Source organism: Electrona antarctica (assembly GCF_951216825.1).
Source record: "Electrona antarctica genome assembly, chromosome: 23".
In the NCBI taxonomy this organism is placed as follows: Eukaryota; Metazoa; Chordata; class Actinopteri; order Myctophiformes; family Myctophidae; genus Electrona; species Electrona antarctica.
This window is the reverse complement of record NC_136804.1, coordinates 11761630-11775661: the sequence shown is the minus strand read 5'-3', so window position 1 is coordinate 11775661 and position 14032 is coordinate 11761630. Positions and strand designations below refer to the sequence as shown.

General features: G+C 42.8%; 2 protein-coding genes across 3 annotated transcripts; one reads left to right on the top strand and one right to left on the bottom strand.

Moving 5' to 3' along the window:
• Positions 1–1056: 1056 nt before the first annotated feature.
• On the bottom strand, positions 1057–7026 carry cdk21 (cyclin-dependent kinase 21). The gene is made up of 8 exons (XM_079494203.1): positions 6956–7026; positions 5402–5681; positions 4906–5041; positions 4466–4633; positions 2446–2555; positions 2109–2159; positions 1526–1658; positions 1057–1423 (listed from the first exon to the last, which is right to left on the bottom strand). The coding sequence occupies exons 2-8, from the start codon at positions 5647–5649 to the stop codon at positions 1316–1318; spliced, it is 954 nt and encodes a 317-aa protein (XP_079350329.1). The 5' UTR covers positions 5650–5681; positions 6956–7026; the 3' UTR covers positions 1057–1315.
• LOC306916091 (cell surface glycoprotein MUC18-like) lies at positions 3809–13901 on the top strand. Of its 2 annotated transcripts, XM_079493826.1 has the most exons (4): positions 3809–3892; positions 3975–4045; positions 10090–10228; positions 10519–13901. In XM_079493826.1, exon 4 carries the CDS (start codon positions 10553–10555, stop codon positions 12272–12274), a length of 1722 nt encoding a protein of 573 aa, XP_079349952.1. In that variant the 5' UTR covers positions 3809–3892; positions 3975–4045; positions 10090–10228; positions 10519–10552; the 3' UTR covers positions 12275–13901. The 2 variants fall into 2 exon arrangements, with proteins under 2 accessions (XP_079349952.1, XP_079349953.1); XM_079493827.1 differs by lacking the exons at positions 3809–3892; positions 3975–4045 and adding an exon at positions 9815–9855.
• Positions 13902–14032: the final 131 nt, after the last annotated feature.

Sequence of the window (14032 nt, the reverse complement as noted above, 5' to 3'; positions counted from 1 at the left end):
CGCTTACCACTGTTCTTCTTTGACGCTTGCTGGGCTCTTCAACCACATGAAGCCTAGACTAGAATCACACATGCAATCCACCACATCAATCTGTCTTTATTTCAGACTCTAATGCCCATATAAAAGACTATACAGGGAACAAAACAAAGACTAAAACAACAAAACATACAAATGGAGGCACATCTAAAAACCATACACCCTCTCCAATAACCCATAAGAACAGTACCTAATGCTTCTCTTAGGCATGGTTGAATTCCTTATTCTTTCATTGTTTGAGATCTTGAACCTCCTAACATAAAACTGTACCTACCATCAGATTCCTGAGAATACAACCATTGTTTCACTTCTCCAGCAGTATTCTGAGACCATTATATGCCACCCACAATTTACCTTTACTGTAGGTGCACCACAAGAGATTACAGATTCAAATACATTGAATCACTTGAACACAAATGTACACAATTCTATTTATGAAGAATGTTGTTTAGACACATGCTATTTTTGTTGTTTACCAGGTGTCCTAGTTGCTATTCACTGTTCTGTCTTTATTGACAGGGTGGGATGAATACATTGGTTTTACAGAGGGGATTAAACTAAATGAGTTGAATTTGACCAATAAATTAAATGCATGCATCTCCCTGGCTAAGTAATTAAGATTATTTATTTGAGATATAATTATATTCCCTTTACAAACTGTTTTTAAGGGTATTTCATCTACTGTTGCTGTGAACCTTAGTGTTGTAACACTGCCACCTACTGTTCACATTATGAACTTACAAGATGTAAGTTGCCAGGCAAGGACAAAATGTATCAACCAAAGGTTAAGTCTAGATATTTTATACTAAAAGTATATGAATTGTACAGATGCAACATATTGAAATTAAGAAACAGAATCTAATAGAATAAGGAAAATAATATTTGTTTTATTTGAGTAGTAAAGTACAAAACTGGTAAACATGCAATCACCAAGATCAAAACGCGTTACTCTCATATTTACAAAAATAATACAAATTCAAGTTAAAAGAAAAGGCTGACCAATTTAGAACAAATTCCAAATTATCAACAAAACCAAACAAATGTGCAGGAAATTATGAACCAAAAGTGCATTGGTGAAACAACATGAACAAACCTTGCACATACAGTAGCAGCACTGTCATTAACATGCAGTAACCTACTTCCATTCTAGGCCTGCTCCTTTTTCTGTCTCCAAAACCCTTAGTTAGCGATCTACAAGCTCACAACGTGTCACATTGTGACACGTTGTGAGCTTGTACATCGTCTATTTTCGCTGAATGCCTTCCCAGGAATAGTGACTCTAGGGTTCCTGTGCTGGTGCGGGTGATCCAGGGATGTTGTTAAGGAAAGGATGTGCCAGGGCTCCCGAGGCAGAGATGCGACTGGTTGGTTTGAATGCCAGACATTTCTACAAATAAAAGAAAATATATAGTAATGAGTTCAAGACTACACGTTTTAAAATACTCAAGACAGCATGGCAGCTACCAAGTGCACTAAAAGTCATGCTCACAGTTAGAAGGTCATTCCCTTCTTGGCCAAGGTCGGGCAGTAGCCAAGCGCCAGGCAACTCTGGTCCCCAGGTAGGAGAGTAGGGGATTGCACTGTCCCTGGGCCAATCCTCTACTCTTGGCAAGCCAATCGCCCTGTAAAACACAAGTCAGGGATCAACTAAACTTCTCCCATATCCACAAGATTACAGTGTTGCGATGTACTGGTGAAATGCCCTCACTAAGAGTTGGCTAATACTACTTGAGTCTCTAGTCAGGTCAAGTTTCGTTATATAGCACATTTTAAAGCAACAGCAGTTGACCCAAAGTGCTTTCCAAGAGACAATATCAACATAGAGACCGTAGTCTATTCACAATTCAATAATAAAAGCCTATAACATAATCAAAAAACAAAAACAAATAGTAATCTGTTAGTTGACATTTTAAAGAATAATTGCATTGCAGAATAAAAAGGAAATTGGTTGAGTTTCCTTTCATTTTGAATTGCTCTGGATCACAATTATTTGACTGGCTGGCAAAATTAAGCAACACAAATGTCAAAAGTGATCACAAATATGATGCCAGCTGGAACAAAAGAGAACTCACTCAAATATTGTGTGGAGCTGCTGAGCCTCTGAGTATCCTTGGAACAGTGGCCTGTGGAATGAAGAACACTTTTAGAACAAGGCTCAACTCATACTATCTTATATACGGCAAAATACAAATATACTGTATTTGTTCATACAAATAGTGCATGATTGTGCTTCCATTTTTCTCCCCCCTCCCCCCCCCTATTTTCAGCCCACCCACCTCCCTCACTGATCGCCTATGGAAGACATAATGATAATAAGTAAAATTAAGTAGAGAAATCTATGATGGAAGTAAATTTACATCATTGGAAACCCAGGAAAAAGAAAATGATAATAGCACTGCTCATACATACTTCAAGAGGAAGAGCTCAGCCAGGATGCAGCCAGCACTCCACATGTCAACTGTGGACGTGTAAACGGAACCAAGCAGGACCTCGGGAGCCCGGTACCACAGTGTCACCACCTGGAAACAGTGACAGGAATCAAGAATGCGTGAGAGGGAAGAACAAAGTGATTACTTTTTTTAAGACAGGGAATGGATCAGATCAGAATGTAAACTATCAATTACAGCGGCATTTCCGGGTAGAATGTATAGCTCTGCTGTCGGGCAGAAACGCCACCTAACTCTAAAACGTTCATTTATTCAGGAAATATAAAAAAAGAAAAATTCTGGAAATTAAGAAAACCTTATATAATATTTTTTAAAACAAAGTGCCTGCCTCATCAAAGTTGGTATTATGGCATATTGTCAATTACTTGCATGAGAGGGGGAGAGGTGGTGGAATTAGCTGCTTTAGCAGACAGTTTGAGGGTCAAGAGGTTTTGACAGAAGTGCTTTTTAATACTTTTCATTGGTTCAATATTTTTTTAAACAACACACAGATGTAAAGGGTGTTTAAAAGCGTTAAAAAATTATCCAAACCCTCAAAAATGGAGTTAGGTGGTTTCCACCCGACAGTGACGACTACACAATATAAACAACCTTGTCAACCTATGGGTATTTAGAAACATTATAATGGCAACAACCAGATTAGCACCGATATTAACATCTCTGCCATCAACGCTATCATCACCACCATACTACCGCATAATGTAATATACTAATTATACTATGTTTCTACTGTATTTAGTCAAAAGAATACACTTGAGCAGTATTTTGAATTGGGAAATATCTCTGCTGTGTTTGACATCCTCTGTCAAGCCATTCCATATCTTCACCCCGCAGACAGAAATGCACATACTCTTCCGAGTGGAGCGAGCACTGGATTGTAAATGTAGGTCCCTACAACTCACAGCGCCCCTCCCTATCCTTGAACATTATTTTTCAGAATGTTCCCAGGTAATCTATCTAGGAATCTAGGAACTTCAATGTATATGACTTTAAAAACATTAGGGTGAACATAATAACCTACCTTATATACTATTCTTATTGCTCTTTTTTTGCATTATGGCTAAAGGCTGAAGGTTGCTTCCAAAAGTAAGAGTAATCAGTGACTTATAGTTGAAGACATATCTTGTTTTGCTTAGCACACCAACACTCCTTGGCACTTTGGAACGGACATACTTTACATACAGCCAGCAGAAGTCAAATGAACGCAGCCCGCCAGAACCGTAGTAACCGTAGTGTAGCCAGTCGGAAATGTCCCTCCTGGGCTACTGTTGAGATACAGGCTTTAGCTCCGCCCACTTCCTGCTTCCTAAATTGTTTGGCCCACTATAAAAGCCAACTAGCATGGGCTTTTAGGACTCCTTCGGTCCTGGTTGACAATGTGACAGGTTGCTGGCTGGGCAAAGCCCTTGGTAGGTGAATATTGTATATTATAGATGAAAGTGCAGTATATTTGATTATTGCCCTTGAGACTGACCTTGTTTGTCACTTTAGGCACTGCTCCTAAACTCTGCTTCCCTGTGGGGAGCCTCCTTATTGTGTGCGACGGTAATGCACATGCAGAGGTAAATGTCATTATATTGGTTTTATATAATGTATATGTTCATACAGTGTATTAATGTGTATTTGTTTCCTTTGTAGACCTGACTGCCACTGCTGTTTTGTTATGTTTTGTTTTTACATTGATTTAAGTTTGTTTCTGTTCAACTTCATTATTTGGTGGCCCTAATTGTACTAGCTCTACATTTTTCTTATTTTCCCCAAGCATGATTCATATCTAAACTGTTGCTATGAACATACTGTAATCATATTCTCTCTTCTGCTGCAGGACAGTGACTTGGGTGCAGGCTCACAGCGGTGCTCCCTTACCCCCACTTACACTTTGGTATTGTACACCCCACCGTCCGATAAAACCTTGGCAATGCGCGATAGATTAATTAATGCTGGCGGTAAAACGGTTAACCGACATGAGGTGCTTTACCTACCTCTGGAGTTAGGGCAACAGTGTAGGTGTAGATGCGTGCCAATCCAAAGTCAGCAATCTTGACTTGTCCGCTGCTGCTGACTAGGATGTTCTCTGGCTTCATGTCACGGTGTACCACATTGTTTGTGTGCAGGAAGTCCAACCCATGAAGCAACTGCACCATCAGTTCCTATACAGTCAGACAGAAAGCAGCATGAAGGGGGTAGGTGGATGGATGGAGGACAAATTACAGCTTAAACCACGACCATCACACGTCAGTGATCTTAAGACCTATTTAGTACTACAGCACTACTTCCTTAAGACATGACTCTTCCCTCGGGGCATTTAGCATCAACATGACATGAAATTCAATATTATCTACACAAGAAAATGTACAGTATATGGAATGGCATTTGAGTGCTTTGTGAGGACATATATTGAAAATAAGGGTCAAGTTTGCACCTTAATTTTGCCAAGGCCTAGACCTTGATTGGTGGGGACCTTAGAGATGCATGCAGACAGATCCTGGTCAATGTATTCAAACACTAGGGTAAGATCCAGGTTCCCTCTAATGTATACAGCAAATGTCTCCAACAACCTGCAGAGCAAAACAGTGCATGCCATAACAGTGGTTCTTCTGAACATTGTCAGGCAGGCTGTGCCTTTGTTTGACCCCCTAAATAAGCATATTTAACTGGGGACCCCCACCCTGATAAGCACTTGGAATGTAGGAGTTCAATTTAATTTGACTCAGTTCAATAGACAAATATTGTGAAAATAGCCGATCTAAAACTCACTGAGCTTGCAGATCTTGCAGCTTTTGTAAATTATTGACAATTTGGCCAATGTATGACCAGTTTTTATAGTATAACAAATAAACAAACAATGCGAATTAATCCAAATTCAACATCCATTCAGAGTTGGACAACAATAGCCTAATAGCTGAAAATACACTTACTTCACTATGTTGGGATGGTCGAAGTGCTCGAGTCTGCGCAACAGCCCAACCTCGCGGATCATGAGAGCAGGGATGCCTTCCGCAGGGTCTGCGCCTAAGTTCAACCTTTTCACCGCCACCATGCGCTGTTCACCCCAATCCTCTCTGGCCTTGTAAACCTTTCCATAGGCACCTTTGCCTATTTCTTGTAGAACTGTGTAGGTCCTCTGGATTGCAGGAGCGCAGGAGTCATCCATGTTGAGAGCCATGATGGACTTGGGCCTATTAAATTCAAGTAAATCTAGGGATTTCAAAAATAAATAAACAAGAGATAACAATAAGCAGTGCAAAATATGGCAAATTCAATGCATTGCCACAGCAATAATATTAACCTAATAATACTACTAATAATAACCAGTAAGAAAGACACCCTGAGGGCGAGCACACATCCATCCGCCTGGGTGACGGCAGACTGCTGGGCGAGCGCTGGCGGTTTGGCATGGGGGGTCAGATCAACATATGGAATGAATTCTGTACTGGCCATATATGAGAGTGTGTCTTGAGTGTACAGGATTTGATGAGGTCAGTCAGATCAACATATGGAATGTCAGAACAGGTCAGCTCCATATGGAGATCTAAGGGTTGCAGCGGGGGTAGGGTCTATATGGAGACGGCCATATATGGAGTGTGTCATGAGGTGTGATGTCACGAGGCGTGATGTTCTGACAACCATATATGGAGGCGTGACCTGACTGACTGAACGGACGGGTTTTGCAGGTTTTCATAGTAAACTGCGACCTATACTGTCACAATAACAATAGGCTAGCATTAATTGTCAATTGCAAATCATACAATGTGGATTTAAGGTGACAGAAATATCGCTTGTGTGGGACAAGTGGAAAGGGACAGGGTTAGCATCTTACTTGAGTTGCTATTAAATGCCTTGATGTCACATTTGACCATAGGCCTAATATTGCCTATTATTTTGTTATTAAACCCCTCTGGCGTCTCACATTTTGTTTTAAAATTGGTCATGGGGTAAATGGGTATGGTACTGTAGCCTATAGGGGATATCTATTTTAACAGGCTTAAAAACACTAATTGTAACTTGCAGTAAAAGAGACAATGAGAGCATTACAACAGAAAGCCAACTTTAGGGGACTATAGCCTGCCAGTCAGGGTCTCAATTTGTGGGACGCCTGAAAAGTCTTGAAAATGAGGGACCCCTGGGCCCTGACATCTGCACTATAAGTCTAACTTGGTATGGTAGATAACTATAACCTCCAGATAGTGGTACTCTGAAGGAAAATGTTGATATGTCTGTCATGGGGTTGCAAAATTAGATAGGCTATCTAACCTTGGAAGCTTCAGTCAGAAGCTGTCATAGTGTACAGTCAGTGCCTTGTTGCACTGACCTACTGTATCCTATAGATTTATTACAAACCTACATAAGCCTATGACAAAAAAATCAATCAATCAATCAATCAGAAATACTACATGCAGCTACTTAAACACATTATATTAGAGGAAGCTGTTTAGTATGAACAATAACTTAATTGCAAATAAAACAATTACCTGTTGTAAGTGGCGATATACAATGTACACAGAACAGGCAAACCCCACGTACAGCCCTCGTACAGAATCTACAGATGGGATATATTAAATGCAATAGTTGTAGACAGACTTTTCCTCCATTACGCACGAGACGCACGACCATAACATTCCCGGGGGCACTTGGGTAGTTTGGGTATACCCACCTGACGTGGGGGCGTCATGTCCGCCTGCAAAAATGCAAAATTCTGATTAGTTGGGAAAGGGGTGTGATTGGCAGGAGTCACAGGACCCATCATTCTGCTTTTTCCATGTGCTAAACGCTTGCTTTTTCACCCGCATGTTCCAGTAAATCAGGAAGGCCCGTCCAGAAGTCAGAGGTAACGAAATTGCATGTGCACAAAGTAGTCTAGTTTTGCAATGCGTTTTTACGCTACATGGATCTGCAAGTCCGCTAATAAAGAGTTTGATTGATTAAAAAGTTAAATTTTGCTCAGTAGATTGCATTGGTAAAATGCACAACAAGCCTACTCTCGTTAAATGGTGTCTCGCTTCTAAAAGCAGAGCAGGCCTTGCATGGATAATGGCGCATATATAAGGTCCGTTTCGTAATCCACGTAGGGCAGTGGTTCCCAAACTTTTTCATTTCAAGGAATGAGTAGGACCCCCAAATTGACACTAATTTACCCGCGGACCCCCATTTGAAAAGATATGCCAGGGACCCCATAAGAGGATATTTTTACGGCTCTAGCAGTGATTCTTAACCCGTTTAGTTTCAAGGACCCCCAGTTTGACAACATGCATATTAGCTGACCCCTAGCCCTGGTCCAGTGCTTACAGCGAGTCTGCACTGGACTAGGGCTAGCTAGCTGACCCCCATTTAATGGCATATCTATCTCTGGGACCCCAATTTATATTGTAAAATCAATGTTAATTTAACTCTGAGAGTGAGTGTACAAATGTAACTTGTTGGGGTCCATTTGGTTCCAAACTATCATTTAGCTGGGGACCCCCTGGAACTCCCTCAAGGACCCCTGGGGGTCCCCGGACCCCACTTTGGGAACCACTGACGTAGGGTGACCAGATCATAGTGCTGTCACAGTCCTTCTTTGTAAACATTTCAATGGTTGCCTCACTTGCCAGGTTGAGTCAATACACTTTACAAAAACACTAAACATGACATGTGGATGCTGCAAGAAATTAAGTCGTTTTGGTGCCTATACATTCAGTACATACACAGTAACATCTGAGACATCCACAATATATTGTACACCTAGTGCAGGAGTCTTCAACAGGGGGTCCGGGACCCCGACCCCTAGGGCAGTGGTTCCCAAAGTGGGGTCCTTGAACGAGTTCCACGGGTCCATTTGGTTCCGTTTGTACACTCCCAGAGTTAAATTAACATTGATTTTACAATATCAATTGGGGGTCCGAGACTAATGCATGTCAAACTGGGGGTCCTTGAAATTAAACGGGTTGAGAATCTCTGCTAGAGCCGTAACATTTTTCTCTTATGGGGGTCCTTGGCATATCTCTTCAAATAGGGGGGTCCGCACGCTAATGAGTGTCAATTTGGGGGTCCTTGACATGAAAAAGTTTGGGAACCACTGCCCTAGGGGGCCAAGAAACTGTTGCTGTCTCAAAGAGATGAAGTAGGCCAGATGTTCAAAAGACTCACACGGGCTGAGTGAGAAATCTGTTTTAGTTTAACAATCATACATTTAGTGACATTCCATGTATCTGGCATCCACGGGCCAACCGCCTGGAATAAACTCCCAATGCACCTTAGACTGGAACCCTCCCTAGATGTTTTTAAAACACAGCTTAAGACCCACTTTTTTACTCTTAGTCTTTTACTGTTCATTTTTTGTTGTCTTTTTTATGCTTTTTTTGAGTGGTGCAACCACTCCTTTAGACAGCTATGTGTGTGGCTGTGTCCCTGGATCTGTCCCTGTGTCCGAGCACAAAAATAGCGTTATAGCGTTTGTTCACCAGCAAGTGTCACTGTTGCACAGCCTAACACACAGACACACACAGGCCAGGGAGGAGGGCTTGTACAGTACAGTACAGTACAGTACAGTACAGTACAGTACAGTACAGTACAGTACAGTACAGCACAGCAGGGGTAGGCAACCTTAGGCACCAGTGACAACATTGGCACCAAGGATGGTGATCACTGGCACACTGGCATGTGTGTGTGAGAGAGCATGTTTGATGAACTATTTAAAAATAAAAAAGTAGACAAATAAATAAAGTCCCTCACATTTGTATGCAAATTACATTGTGTACATAATTCTACATTCATTAAAACTCTGAACTCTGACTTTGGAGGGAGTCTGGGAGAGAATCGAGGTTATTGTTTTGAGTCTAATGATCATTATAACAATGTAAAACATGTAAAAGGTTATTGTAGCGCTGTCTGTTGCTACTGTGGGTTCCTCTCAGTCAGACAGACAGCTTGATGCAGGTTCACTCATTTATTGACTCCACACAGATACTTGGTTAAACATAACATAAATACTTAGTGACAAATAAAGTCAGCCCAGCCGTGCTGGGAACATTGCCTGCCACGCGGATTTTAGTTCAGTTGGTTTTCTCTTGCACTCTCTGCTCTCTGTGTGTCTTCAGTCTGTGTGGCCATGCCCAACACTCTACTAAATAGAGATCAAACTCGTTAGTCACAATCACAAACACCTGCCATTCAAAAAAAACCTGACACTGACTGCTCCCATGAGCCACTCCCCCCATCTCCACCTACAGCAGAGCCCAAATCAAACCCCACAGTTACATTGTGGACAATCAAAATGATTGTCATTAAAATTACCGTTGACAATTGACATGGCACATCTAGAAAATAAAAACATGGCACTTTGTTTCCAAAAGGTTGCAGACCCCTGCAGTACAGCACCACTCACTTCAGACGGGTCAGATTTTTTTCATTATGCCTCTGTCCTATACTTTTCACTGACCTTGCTCTGATTGTGACCCTGATTGTGATGTTTGGTGTTTTTAGCATTTTTTGTACTTTGACTGTACCTTAGTTTTATATACTTTGTACTTTATTTATCTTGTAAAGCATTTTGCGCTGCACTCGGGTCATGAAAGGTGCTCTCTATATAAAATGTATTATTATTATTATTATTATGTTCCTCATCCAGATCACAGCCCGAGTGAGTGTAGACAACAGGACCAGAGCACTGGTGAAGGGCCTGCAAAGTCGCTGACATAAAGCAGCAGAATCGAGGAACTTGGCTACCATCTAATTGGGATCCTACAAACTCCAGGAGTTGCCATAAGGTCAGTTTCTTTTGGCCGAGATAGGGATGCCTATTTTGCAGTTAAAGGGTTAGTTCAGGACTTGTTCCACCACTGCTCCTAACCTGCCTCCTTCCCTCCCTCCTCTACCTCCACTTCATTGTGCATGTTTCTTGATAAATGCATTTGGTTACATACTGTAAGTTACATTTGCATTTGCATGTGATGTATTCCCATACATCACTTTTGTTCTTGCCTAATGTAAATCGCTCTGGATTAAGAGCGTCTGCTAAATGCCTAAATTGTAAATTGTAATTGTGCACGGTATCTAGGAGAGTACTACAGCAACAACATAACATCAACACCATGGCTTTCAACCGTGCCTTTCTGCTGCTTCTACACGCGTGTTCCCTGACCTGCGGTGTGTGGGCCAAAGTGGAGCTGACGATGGAGAAGAGTATTGAGGTGTACTTGCATGACTCGGCACAGATCCCCTGCCAGTACAACTTCACAGACGACAACACACACAGCCTCGTCATGATCCAGTGGTTTGTGAGGGCCGCCAGCGGCAAACGCGTGCGGATCTATTACGGTGACGGCATGAGTCAGAAGGTGGACGAGAACACCGAGTACAGCGATCGCATCGCCATCTCAGAGCAGCAGGACGCGCAGCTCATCATACAGAATGTTAAGCTGTCTGACGACAGAGAGTTCTTCTGCCAGGTCAATGGACTGGCCGCAGGCACCGCCGAGGGCAAGACACACCTCAGGGTGTTTTCTCCGCCAGAGGCTCCGCTAATAGAGGGTGTCCTCACTGGAATCTCTGTGACCAATGAGCTGCCGACAAAGGTAGCAACCTGTGAGGCCCGTTATGGTTTCCCCAAAGCCAACATCACCTGGTACAAGGACGACATGCCCCTGCTGCCCGCTCACCCGCTGCTGGTCACCCTGACCACTGAACCCACTGGCTTCTACACGGTGCAGAGCGAGCTGCAGTACAAGGTGACCAAGGAGGACAAGGACAGCCACTTCTCCTGTGAAGTCAGCTTCTTTGTTCCCGGTGCCGTCCGCACGGCCGAGTCCGAGCGCATCAGCATCACTGTGCACTATCCCACCACCAAGGTGGAGCTGTGGAAGGACTCTCCCCGGGTTCCCGTCAAAGAGGGGGACACCGTAGAGCTCCGTTGCCAGGGAGACGGAAACCCCCCGCCACCCCTGGTCTTCAGCAGAGAACAAGAGCCGGAGGTGGGATTGGACAGCAGCGGAGACACGTTGGTCCTGACAGAAGTGACGCGCAGCGACACTGGAGTCTATCAGTGTCGCTCTCAGGATGAATACGACACAGTCACTGGAGATGTGCAACTCACCGTGCACTACCTGGACCCAGTCGTGATGATGCCCAAAGAATCTCAGATCGTGTTCAGAGGAGATAGTCTGGCTGCGTCTTGCAACGCCCTCTCCTCTCTAGACACCTTCACTGTCTGGTTCAAGGATGGGACGCTGGTAGGACAAGGCCACACACTGTCCCTGCAGGACGCCACGTATGACACGTCAGGAGAATATGTGTGTAAGGTGACCATTCCTGCCCTGCCAGACCTGCACACCACTGGAACCGTCCACATCATTGTCCAAGGTGCACCCCAGCTCAACGATGAGGACAAGGATGTGGCACTGGAGGAGGCAGAGGGCCGCCTGGTCAACCTGAGCTGTGAGGCCCACGGACACCCACTGCCCACCATCTCCTGGAACATCGTTGGCAGCCAGAGCTGGCATGAGGTGGTGGTGAACAGGGCCAATGAGAACACAGCTCACAGCGTGCTGTCAGTCAATGTGACGTCAGACTTCAGAGCGCTGTGCAACGCCTCCAACTACATGGGAACGGAGATCAAGGCCTTCAGCATCAAAGCCATTCAAATGGTCACCTCTGCAGCTCCCGACTCACCTGCTGAGGGCAATGGGGTGATCATCGCAGTGGTTATCCTGTTCATCCTGCTGTTGGCCACCTTGGTTCTCTACTTCCTCCATAAGAAGGGCAAGATTCCCTGTGGACGCTCCAGAGAGCAGGAGAGTAAGTGGGTAGAGCTGTGAGCGGGCCAGCTGAAACACAATCTGTCCCTGCTTGGGACCCTCTGGAAGCCCCCATCCTTCCAACAGCAGCAGCACTACCACTACCATGCTGAGCCCTCTGAGGACTGGCTTCTGCAGCCATCACTTCAATTTACCCATCTCTAGTGTTTTTCTTTTTCTTCTTTTTTTAAGGACCCCCAATGGCTCTGGGGGTGTGCAGGTGGAACCGAATAGACGCATTGATGGTCCGTTTTGTTCCATCTGTACGTTCTCAGATTTTAGGCAATTTTTTAGTTGCAAAATTCCTATGGGGAAACATACAATACATGATTCATAAACACACACAAACACACCAACTCATAACATACGATGACAAAGACCACAAAGTGTGTACATTTTTGTTTGAATCGATGGTTCTCCAGGTTTTTAGTTTTTTGCCCCCCAAGAGATATGTAGTCGTTTGCCGTTTTGCGTGTGAAATTTACTTTAGCCTGTGAAATTTAATTTAGCTAAAAAATACTAAAAGATAATTGAATATTCAATTAGTCAACACACCTTTCATGTATATTCAGAACAAGTGGTGGTTGAAGAGATTCAAAATGCAAAGCATTTAAAATGGCCCTTGCTAGATAAATACATGCACACCACCATTAAATGTCATCATCCTACGTTACTGTTTTGCCATTGTGATAAAACAAAAACAAATCATCATGGAGCATTCAGACAAAGATGTTCTTTTGCAAACTACTGTTAAGCTCTTCTATTGTTTGCAAATAGTTTCAAACACAGATTGTCTTCTTTGTTTTATTTTGTTTTTTGACAAGGCTGTGCATTAGTAATAATCTGACTTTAAGAATGCATCATTACACTGAATTCAAATGTTCCTGTTTTGTTTTGATGGTTCGTTTTGTTTTGTATTGTATTGTTTCTTTGTATTAATGGGTGACTAAGGGTCACTCTTGTTTGTATGAACCATTGATTTCTGGATGCTTACTATGTAGGTTTTCTTTGCTTTGTTTTTGGTTGCCACTCGCTCGACAGTCGACACAGCCCAGTGGCTTGCTATATTTAAGCCTCAGTTAGTTGCGCATGGGAGTGGCACTGCAACATTTTTTGTTTCGTTTTAGTTTTTCGGTGTGCGATACCAAAGCAGGACTATAAGTATGAATCAGGCATTACAGTGTAGCGATATGTAATGCCCCCCGCCCCCCTCCTTTTATTCAGAAGAAAGTTACATTTGCTGTCGGGCCGAATCCTCGTATCTCCATAATTCAGCTAATTATGTTTTTTACTTCTTTCCCGAAATCAATGCCTTACTCTACTGCGTCACAAAAATTGGCGGTCTAGAAGCTCGTATCTGCTATTTTTTATTTTTTTCCCTTTAAAGTATGTAAAACGTGGGGTTTCCACGCAACATGTAGGAAGCAAAGAGAACTTTTTGCCTTTTTGTTCTGCTGGCTGGCTCTAGTTTGGATGTGAGTTGTGTAGTTGTAAACAAGCATTTTTTGTGCTTTCCTTGTCTTTCTCTATTGTCTTGCAAATTGAAAACTTCTGAACCAGCACTGTTCCAATTTTTTGGTCAGAACCTTTTTTTGTGTTTTTGTTTTAAATGTGTTTATATTAAGAACTGGAAATGTTGTTATTTGATGCTTGCAAGAAAATCAATAAAAAAATTGGTTGCAAAGGTATTAATTGATTGCCTGAGTCCCATGGTGGAGTCCCCGCCACTCATTAAAATTAAATAATTCCACAAAACTAGCATGATTTGTATTGTTAACC